Below are 11,925 nucleotides of genomic sequence, written 5' to 3' on the forward strand. Positions count from 1 at the left end.
TGAACTAAAGGAAAAAGCAATCCCATGGTCCAATTGCCTAAGTTTCGCTGCAGATAATGCATCAGTCATGACAGGAGTACACAAGGGAGTACTGGCTTTTGTGAAGAAGGAAAATGAAAATATATATTTTATAGGTAAGTGTCACAAGCAAAAATCAACATTCACGTTGTGTTACTGCAGTACATTTTGTATGGTGGTGAACTACTACTGAATTTTGTTTGTTTTTTCCATCTGTCTGTCTAAAATTTTGTAGGAATTCTGTCTGTCTAAAATTTGGTGGGAATTCTGTTTCTGCACTATAATTTTTATTGTCTACATATTGGATCTCAAACCAAAGTCCAACATACAGATTCACACTATTATAGTAACAGTTTATTTAATAAATCAAATATATATTTGTATACATGCATGTGTATGTGAAATATTTTGATAAATAAACACTAAGTTGGTGTTAATGTCATTTTTTGTTTAACAATTTCTGACTTAATCATGTTAATAGATAAAATATTTTGTATAAAGTGCACACTTTTCTTTTTCAGGCTATCCTTGTCATCTTATACACTTAGCAGCGGAAAAAGGTGCAAATGTCCTGCCTCTTTCAATTGAAGACCAACTGATACAGGTGTATTATTATTTGGACAAAAGTTCTAAAAGACAAAAAGTGCTTCAGAATTTACAAAAACTTAATGATGTGGAAGTACGAAAAATCTTAAAGCATGTTTCAACCAGATGGCTCTCATTAGGAATATGCCTAAACAGAATGTTGAGCCAATGGGTACCACTCACTGAATTCTTTTAAATCTTCAGCCAAGAAAGTGTCATCCAAAAAAGTTGATAACCAGACAGCATCTTCATCAAAAGGAGGGTTAGATTTCTTATTCTCAAAGGAAACTGATAGTAACCAAAGCAAAAAGCAGCCTGATAAAGGGGAGACAACTTCAAGAAATCCACACAAATCTGACAGCAAGAAGCAGACTGATAGTATGGATAATACTTCACAGAAATCTGAGCCAAATTTTGCTGCTAAAAAGGCAAAATCTATTTATGAAAACTTCAAAAGTAGGAATTTCAAACTTTACTGTTTATTTTTGAAAGCAGTTATTCCTGTGTTTGACAATGCAAATCAGCTTTTGCAAAATGAAAAACCCTGCATTCATATTTTGCACAGTGTGCTGCAGGGATTGTTACAAAGCATTCTTACTAGGTTTGTTTGAAAGCCAACTGTTCTGATTGGATCTCCAGAAAGTGTAAATTTTAAAGACAGAGATAATCAGAAAGAGAGGACAGTAACCTTTTTATTGGTGTGGAAGCACGTGCAATTCATACAGGACAATCCTAACCTTGACACTGATGCATTTTTCAAGGCAGTCAGAGCTTATTTTTGTGCTGTGTGCACATACATGTGTAAGAATTTCCCATTTGGTGATGAGGTATTAGTAAATGCTAAAGTAGCAGATATTACCCAGAGAAAAGACATAGAATTTAATGCAGTGAATTTCTTTGTTCAGAGGTTTCCCAGTTCTGGCAGGCATTGTGGGGGAATCTTTCAATGATTTAGAAGAGGAGTTTTTGCAATTCCATTGAGGTCAGTAGGATGCCTCCCAACTGTAAGTCGTGTAGACATTTTGGATTCAGACAGAATGGATAGTGGAACTTTTTTAGCATGTATCAAAATTGCCGCCGAAGACACCAAGCAAACAGCTGATACACCCTATGACTGGAAATCGTTCCCACTCCTTTTTTTGCTGAGCCTAGGCAGGAGCAGAAATTACCAATTTTTTACTGACCACACAATGGCCTGAGGCGAACCAATGCATTAGGAAGGAAAAAGAATTCAGTTAGGAAGAATAGAATGTGGTGATCCAAAGGGGCAGCAGGTACAATTTAGCCCTTACCCCAGGGCATTGTGTGAGATTGGTAGCCTTTTACTATCTGATTGGATTATTGACAATTTTTATGTTTTTTGCAATCTCTTTTTGTTTGTTTGGTGATTAATTAATTCTATTAAACAGCTATGGTCAAACACAGACTTGTGAAATGAATTTTCTGCTTAGTAACAAATAACTAAAAACAAGAATTTAGGCCAAATATGAAAACAGGTTTACTCTGGGTGCCTTAGTCCACACACAAGGTTTTGCCATTGAACAGCAAGAGCGAGAGTGTGCATTGAAATTAAAAACCTTCTACATCCTCTTGATAAAAGATAGCCAAGAAAGCAACCTTGATAAGGCTTAGCCTAAGTAATAACTATTCAGAGAGGGAACCTATGAAAGGCCCTGTTAATAGTAGTATCTGTGCCATCGAAATAAACTGTTTTACACACCTTCAGAGGTAAAACTGTGCAATTATAAAACTTACACCTGTCAGAGTTTAAAAGAAAAATAAAAACCAAATGGTTCTTTTTATTTCATGTTTGAGTTAGATTAGTATGTTAATTTCTATATTATCGTCGGCGTCAGCGCCCCACCAGGACCACCCACCAGGGCTTTCGCCCTTGCTAGCCTGACATGGGGGGCACTGCCCGCCCCCTTGACACCCTGCTCCTATTTCCTATTACAAAATAGTTGGCATGCTCTGCAAACAGAATCACATGAACTCACCATTTCGGCATAAAAAACTATAGTGGAAAATGGGACTAAAGACTGAATAATGTATAATGAACACAGAATATTCGTTATTGATAAATCTAAACCAAAACGCAACTTATCAATTCCTTACAGAAAAAATATTGATACAAAAATTAACAACAGAAAAAAAACACCAATTCAACCAGCATAGAATCAATAGGTGCACCATGCCTTCTAGGTCTCTATTTTTAGAAATTCTTCATCTCAAGGAGTATTACAATGTTTCGATCATTCTATATAAGCCAAAATTATGCACCACCTATAATAAGGGCTACTCAGTGTGTACTCCAACTGTAGTTTATGATTGTAACATACTATTGAAAAATGTTCCATAGAATAGCTTCTTAACACCTTCCCACGTTCGACAATCGGTAACATTGTACGTGTATGACTTTTGTTTACGTCTCATCGACCAAGTATTGAAGGCGTCAGATGAACTTATATATTACCTCGTAGAACGAAATATATATATCAATCAGAATCAGTTGATTTCTCTTTTATTACGTTCAATATAAACTTAAAGAAGTTTGGTGTGCTAAAATTGAATTGGTCCCCCGTACAGTAGGTTTCCGTCGAAAAAAACGTCCGTTAAAAAGTGCCGTAAATGCAGTTTAAATTCTGCCAAAGATATTCGTTGAATAAATCCGCTCGGAAAGTGAATCATATTATATAGCTCAAGATTTTGTTTATGATAAATGATCACTGAAAAATATTTAGAATCTGGCATAAGTCAAGATTTAGTGGTAACGTAAATTCACAATCATGTATTTTTATTTATATTTTAGAATATCTATCATCAAATGAATAACACTTGCTATGTTTTTCGTTCAAAAATTAGTCGTTTTTTATGTATGTCAGAGCTGAAATTATTTATCAGTTTAGGTTAATATCTTTCATTAAAAATACATTCTGTGTTAATGCGCATTAGGATAAAAACCCTTTACAAATCAGTTTTAGATTTTGTGAAAACTGGTTTTTCTTGGAAAGAAATAATCGCGATTTTTTTACCTTTGACCTACTCAAAACCCACAAATCCTCAAGTAAAATCGCGGACCGTTACTTTCTAATGTAGTATTAATAATGAAGTTAACGTTTCATTTTGCCCGTTTATAGTAACGTCAGGATCAAGATCATGGAGGTATAAGCGACATTGGGTGAATGTTGAATCCAAATTTAAATCAAATTATGTAATCTATGCTGCAGTAGATATATAGATTATAAATTTTTTAACTATAACTACTTAAAATACTCGATGTAATTTGCTTGTGTGAGATCTGACAATAACCTTCCACCTTCCATATAAATGGGATGATGGAACGCGAGATTACGGTGATATTATGACCTCGAAAGGTACAACGATGCGGCCGCTGGAAAATTCACTTAAGATGGAATTAATGGTTATTTATTTCCACTGAAAATATAATACCTTTACTAAGCTTTACAAGCATCTGTGATAAGTTATTCAATTTTTGTACATGCATTGAAAATTCAATCTTGAGAATTTGTCTCTTGAGCGTACCATAGTATCGATGCATAATAAAAACTTCTCATCAATTTCTGAAGAATTAGCACTAAATGTATTTGGTTTAGACGTTCGTTTTAGCACAAGTTCAATCATTTAAAATTATATAAAACGGATATATTCAACATTGTTTTACTTCAAATTGTGTGAAATAGGCGGGACTAGTAAGCAGGCTACAAGACACGTATGTAATAACATGTTACAAGTGTGTACGTAGGTCGTCATAAGCTTAGTTATATTTTACGTACGTGTACATAGTAGATCTCAGTGTACAAATTAACAGGTTGCTCTGGATACGCTTTTAGAAATAGACTTAGGTTAGGATGATTATAGAGCTATTCGTAATAGAGATTGACATTACGAACTTATTTGTAATACAATGTTTTCGTCGGCTAAATTAAAAATCGTCTTTTTTTGTGAAGTGACGTACCGGTGCATTATAATAATGCGTATTTACTATGTACATATGCAGTATACCGTTATATATTGCTCTAATTAATTTGTATGCATTGTAATATTGACTCAATTGTATGCATAAATTCAGAGACATATAATCCTCTGATTACATAAATACTGTTTTTCAAATAAAATAGAAATTGTCATAGATGACTTTTTTGGCGATTTGGGTGGCTGGTCATTAACGTCATTGCCATGCAAGTTAAGACCTAGAGTAATGGCCAGTTGTTTTGAACGTTAGTTAACCAATAATATGACCTTGACTTTCAGCCCTGAATAATAGTGTTTTTGTGATGCTCTAAAATGAAGTTTGATCCGGCGAAGTAAGAAACTCTCATCTTAATCCTAAATCATGTTTCACCAAAATTCGATTCGAGCAAATTAACGAACGGTATATCGGAATGCGCGCCTTAAAAACGTCATCCGTGGAGATGAGACTGCCTGCATAGTTTTTTTATAAAAATGATACAAGCGAAATTTCAAAACAATTATTTTAATCTAACAGCGTTTAATGAAACGTATAAAGAATTTGGTTTATATTTATATATTTTTCTCTTTTACAACAATCCTTCCCACAATTGATCGACAGCATCAATATTTAGAAAATGGTTAACAGTTTAATAAAACGATTATAATGTATTAATGTGTACATGGTAATTATAACATGGTTTACATACTGCTCTAAGGAACTGGCCAAAGGGCAGTGGTTTATTTTCCTAAAACAATACGGGTTTCTCTAGGATCTAGTATATACACAAATCTTGATAGATATTGGTTCGTAAGGTAGTGATTTGAATTGAATTTGAGTTCATATTTCATTACAACAACAGGGAAAATCAGAAAGTTGAGAAATTAGTTGCTTTATTACTATTTATTGTATTTCATGCATAAAATATTTAAAAAGAATAGATTGTTGTTTGTCCAATAACCTTAGGCCACAGGAGTTGCCTTCGGAAACTAGCAATGATGACCATGAAGACACCCCCCTCAATATCTGTGGATACCATAGAACATGGAGGATTATCTTGTCGGAAGGATAACATACTCGATAGCGTAACCATTCCAAAGCGCGACATAATGAGGTTCATGTTGGGAAATGTTTCGTAAGTCTCCAGGATCTCATCAAGCATATCGAATCCAAACAGAAAGGTGATTGACCCCAAAATCCAGTGAATGCTGGACGAAACCACCAGTCACAAACCATTCCTAGCATGTAATTTTAATGGCGTGAATTGCAAGCATAGTTTCAATATACAAATATTAGGACTTGGGCAAGCAACATCCGAACATCCGCCAATCGGATGTTGCTATATATAAGTGCGAGTTTCAAGCCTGTACAATACAATCGAAAAAAAAAAGGGGGGGCGGGGGTTTTCAAAATCAGAACACAAAAAGCGGATATCGAAAGAAAAAAGACATGAAAGGCAAGAATAAATTAAAGGTCAAAAGCGGTGTATGTATGTAAGTTTAATCTGACAAGATTTAGGTAGGTGAAGAGGTGAAGAACACAAAAAGCCTGTTCATTTTAAACCTTCACATGCTGCTCTGAAAAATAGAGATATAATTAATTGAGTTTTTTACTTGAATACTCGAAATACAAATGGTTCGGATCATATATTAAGTCTTTTGCTTGGATTATATTAGACCGAGGCACGCTTCTAGTAAGTCCAAACTTGACCAATGACCAGTTTTCAAAAATTTCCGTTTTCGAGCTACAGACAAGAGCGACGACCCAACTTCAAAAGAGCAAAGTTGAACATTGTAGAGTGGATATGAAGACTTTTGACTACATCAAATGACTAAGAGCTTTTTCTGTTGTGTTTTCTTGATATGGTCAAAGCTGTAGAGATCGTAGGTAATCTGAAAAGTTTATTAAGGAGGCATTTGGTTTAGTTGTTCGCTTTAATTAAGCATTTAAATATGCATTTACAAACAATCCTTCCGAGTTCAAGTTTAATTAATCGACAGCTGGGGACGCAATATGAAAACGGTTAACAGAAGGAAGTTATCAAAAGTTTATATGTTTAATGTGTTACATGTAATTATGAATGGTTACACAGTTCTAAGGTGGTAGTAACTGGCCAAAAGGGGCAGTGCCGTAATACTATGTTTGTATTTTTGAATTCCTTGAATACGGGTTATTCTTGAAGTTGATTTAGGATCTTAGGATATTGAATACAAAACTTGATAGAGGAATTGTTCGTAAAGGGTAGTGGATTTGAAGTTTTGAATTTTCTAGATCAAAAATTCATACATTCTATTAGAAAATCAGAAGTTGACTTAGATTTCTTATGCCATATATTTATATCATGATAAAAAAAAAATGAAGTAAAAAGAATAGATTTGTGTTTGTCAATAACCTTAGGGCACACAGGAGTTGCCTTCGGAATGTAAAGCATATGACCCTGATGAAATGAACCCACATCTATATTCTGGTGGATTACCATCCGTCTTCAAGACATGGAGGATATCTTAAAAACGGAAGGGAACATACTTTCGATAGCGTTTGTACCCATTCCAACTTTTCGCACAAAATGCGGGTTTCATGTTTTGGGAGAATGTTGGTAAGTCCCAAGGAACTCATCAAGCTTATCGAGTCCAAACAGAAAGGAGAATGCCCCCCAATAATCCGGTAATTTCAAAGGACGAACCACCAGTCCCACCAATCCTAGATAGATATTTAAATGCGAGTGGTTGCAAAGCCGTTAAATCCAATATTGGACTTGGGCAGCACATCCGACTGTCGCCAATCGGATGTATGCTATAGATATAAGGAGGAAAGTTCAAGCCGTTCAAACAGATATCGAAAGAAAAAGACAGGGCAAGGTCAAAAAGAGTTTCAGAACAAAAATGTGGCATGATGCTGAGATCACTGAGTCAATCTTGTTTTGAGAGCGCCAAACCAAGAAAGAAAGGTACCAAGTCTAAAGTTTGGTTCAGTGTGAGAAGAAGATGTTATTAATTAGGAAATGGTCTACAGCAGATTCGTGATGCTACTGTACCGGAATTAGCTAGACTGATGTGTAGACCAAAGATCACAAGACAAGAACTAAACCTGCTTAACGGGGGTAAGGAATTTGCAGCTGCTCCGAAAAAGGCCAGGAGCAGTCCCGTAGCAAAACCTTCTGCTGCTCCTGTGAAAATTAGTCACTGAAGCATACTCGACTACACTACTTGATACTCCCAGTACAGTGGTTCCGATCAAATACGATTCTTACACCTCATAGTAAAAACTCGAGGCAGCTGTCTTAGAATAAACAATAAAATGTGAACCAATTCACAGTTCCACCAAAAATTTCCTTTTAAGACTACAGGGAGAGCGACGACACCCAACTTCAAAGCAACATCAGCCAACCCACATTGTACCGTCATACGACTCTTTTGACGTACATCAAACGATGAAAATGTTACTTTTTTTCTGTTGCCTCCAGTTTTAAAACTATGAGTAAAACAAAACATAGTCCAAGGGTGTAAGATAGTATATGATCTCTTAGAAACCCTGGAGTATCAATGGAATACTGGATTGGACCGTATAAGGTACAAATCCATACACGTAAGTTGTTCGCTTATTAATTTAAAGCATGTATATATGTATCACAAAGAATTTTTAAAGTTTAATTAAGACGCGGGACGCGTCTTTCCTTATGATATAAGGAAGTTATCACAAAGAATTTTGTGATAAATTTTAAAGTGCTTTGAACTTTGCGTTAATAGTTGCTAAATTTTAACATCAATTATCAGTTAATACTATTGTGTGTAATTTTGACATTCCTAAGGTTATATTCTTGATCATATTTACGTTTGTGACATTTGAGATAAAATCCTTATGTGTGATAACTGTGTATATCCTCTGGCAATTTACTTTGATACCTTTTCTGAAAGATTTTAAGTTCCATTCTATTACGTAACCGGATTAATGTCACGGCCATCCTAATTGCCTAAAGGACACTGACCACGGCTGATTAATCTGCCAATGAGCGATATCTGTCAATCATAATTCTGTAATTTTATTGTATGTACATTATTTAAGCATGAAATATTTTATTTGTAAAGCAGTTAGGTCTCCGACTTTGTACGGAACACAACAGCTATATTCTGGACACTCCAGAATAGCCATCCGTCAAGTCAAAGTTATCATCATTAAATTCCAAAGTTCAACTTCAACATTTTCTTACGTCATCTTTACTTCGTGACAAAACGTGCGGAAGTTTCCGTATGTTAATTGGTGGAGATAATCTTGGTAGTACCCACTTCTACGCTGGGTACGCTTTCCCGAAACCTCAACTGCCAAGCAAGTATTTCCCGCGAGTGACTCAAAGAAGGACCAACTCTATTCGGAATCACACGGACTGGATTTTAACCAAGACTGTGTTCGCCATACTTTGGAGTTAACCAGGGTAACGTTTTGACTGTAACCATTCAGGATGGCATTATGCTATAGATGTGGAGGCCACTTCGCCCCAAACCATCCGATGTGTTGTCCAGCAAACGGATGTTACTGTTTCCGATGTGGAAACATTGGCCACTTTTCGAGAATGTGTTTTAATCGAACCGGACATTGTACTACAAATGTTGGTACAACAGGATATTATCCCTGGACCAGTCAGCGACAACTGCCTATCCATCCTGTTCCTGTCCCGAAAAAACTCTTCGGACAGTAAGTCCGTTATTCGCACTGCACCAAAGAAAAAGGCCAAGTCAACATCTAAACGGCGGCGAGATTCTGAACGTCTCAGGAAATTCCGAGAAACCAAAAAGGTATTGTGTATTTTTCCATTCAGTGACATTGAAAATAGTGAACTTCAAAACGATTTCCAGAAAGACTCTAACTACAACAACCAGATAATTTCATTACAGTCAAAACTTGTTCGTACCAAAATTACCATCTCCAAAATATCAGAAAAGTGTGCAAAATTACAAAGATCAAACGAAATTCTAGAAGAGGAATGTGCACGCGCCAAAAATGTGAATATAACCAATTATGTGTCTCAAATTAAGGAACTAGAAAAAGCATTGGACAACAGAAAGAAAATTATGAAAAGCAAAGACGAAACAATCAGTACATTACAAACAACCGCGAAACAAAAAGAACAGACACAACGACAGATTGCGAATTTAAAGTTCAAAATTTCGGAGAAGGACGAGGAATTAAAAACAGAAACAAAACATAATCACAAGCCTCCAAAAACAACTTAGTTACTACAGCGCTCCAAATACTACCAGACCGAATACTTTTCCCGGACCACGAAACCAACCACAAAATAATTCACGACGCCAGCGACCACACATTTCCTATGAAAACCGAGCGAATAGACTCCATCAAAACAGAGGACAGTTTAATTAAGACGCGGGACGCGTCTTTCCCGGAGCGGAAGGAAGTTATCACAAAGAATTTTGTGATAAATTTTAAAGTGCTTTGAACTTTGCGTTAATAGTTGCTAAATTTTAACATCAATTATCAGTTAATACTATTGTGTGTAATTTTGACATTCCTAAGGTTATATTCTTGATCATATTTACGTTTGTGACATTTGAGATAAAATCCTTATGTGTGATAACTGTGTATATCCTCTGGCAATTTACTTTGATACCTTTTCTGAAAGATTTTAAGTTCCATTCTATTACGTAACCGGATTAATGTCACGGCCATCCTAATTGCCTAAAGGACACTGACCACGGCTGATTAATCTGCCAATGAGCGATATCTGTCAATCATAATTCTGTAATTTTATTGTATGTACATTATTTAAGCATGAAATATTTTATTTGTAAAGCAGTTAGGTCTCCGACTTTGTACGGAACACAACGGCTATATTCTGGACACTCCAGAATAGCCATCCGTCAAGTCAAAGTTATCATCATTAAATTCCTTTTCTGAAATTCATTTTCTTTCGTCATCTTTACTTCGTGACAAAACGTGCGGAAGTTTCCGTATGTTACATGCAATTAAGTAAAGTCTTGAACTGCTTTTCAAGGAAGTTGATATCTTTAGACGTTGAGAAAAGCGCCTGTTTTTGACAAATTTTCTTGTTAATACTTTTGTCGTAGCCCGACTTTGTGTCGGCGTACAATTCTTTTAGTTGACGGAGTATATGCTACATTTATGATTATTTTGAATGACGTGGGGAAGTGTATAGCGCATCCATACAGGTAAATGATCAGACACGTTTAGGTAATGGTCATACTCCTGCACACAATCAACTTTGCAATTTTCCATTAAGATAATGTCTATTAAAGATGCATGTCCGTCTTTGGAGACAAAAGTAGATGTCCCGCCATTTGTCCATGTCTTACAAATTTACAGAGACCAAGTTTCGTTCGCGTATAAAACTCTGTAATAGAATTCCTCTGTTGTTTTCTTTACTGTGGTTTTTGCACCCAAAGGATCGGTCGATTTGCGCATTAAAATCACCAAGGACAATCACATAACCTTGTTCGGAGTAGCGTTCATAGATATCAGATATGCATTTGAATGTATCTACATATGCCTGTATAGAGATATTTGTAGATGGCATTAACACACCTATTAAAGATATGCATGATTTGTCACGAAGTTCAATGGAACAGCAGATAACTCTATCATTCCCTTCGTCCAGTATAGGCGACACATTTATTCCGCTTCTCCATAGAATATCACTTCCACCGAAACCACGATTAGTTGTCCTATTTTCGGGTTCTAACGGTATACGGCTATCACACACTCCGAAGGCTTTGAAATGGTTGTCAATGGTATTTAGAAAGTTAATTTGCTCTGGCAGAAGCCAGTGCTCAGTGATGACGGCAATGTCTGTATCATTCAACAGCTTCCAGAGCAACGGGGTCCCGTACATTATACCCCGTATGTTCCAGGTGAGTAGGTTTACAAACAGTAAACATATCCGATTTTGGTATGCTGGTCTCACTACCATGATGATTGTTTATTTTGGCGCGAATTTCCATGGAAACGATCGCGATGTTCCCATTCACTTACGAGTATATTTTCAGGCCAGAAGCTTGGGTCCATCGCTTGTTCAAAATCCTTTTCTCCGACATTAAGTCGGGCAGTGTATGGCGGGACTTCACCTCCCCAGTACTTAATAATCTTCATGAATGTCACTTTAATACCGCCAATTGCCGCATATGTAACGATTGAGTTTATTACATCGTCTTCTGACGCGTCCGCAATGATTCTAGACATAAGAAGCTGTTTTTTTTGGGGATTGCGTTTGACACCACGAAATTGGTATTGTGCTGAATGCTCATCAGTCGGACCCATTTGTTGTTGTGTGTTGTATCCAAAGAAGGTCATATTGCGGTGTGGTCTTTCTGAGTCGACTTGCT

The 11,925-nt window shown here is 36.2% G+C and overlaps 1 protein-coding gene across 1 annotated transcript; it reads left to right on the plus strand.

Moving 5' to 3' along the window:
• The first annotated feature begins 67 nt into the window (after nucleotides 1-67).
• On the plus strand, nucleotides 68-9,801 carry LOC138312146 (uncharacterized). The gene is made up of 3 exons (XM_069253170.1): nucleotides 68-134; nucleotides 808-1,059; nucleotides 9,029-9,801. Exons 1-3 carry the CDS (start codon nucleotides 68-70, stop codon nucleotides 9,799-9,801), a joined length of 1,092 nt encoding a protein of 363 aa, XP_069109271.1.
• The last annotated feature ends 2,124 nt before the right edge of the window (nucleotides 9,802-11,925 follow it).

This window comes from Argopecten irradians, unplaced genomic scaffold (genome assembly GCF_041381155.1).
Source record: "Argopecten irradians isolate NY unplaced genomic scaffold, Ai_NY scaffold_0224, whole genome shotgun sequence".
Lineage (NCBI taxonomy): Eukaryota > Metazoa > Mollusca > Bivalvia > Pectinida > Pectinidae > Argopecten > Argopecten irradians.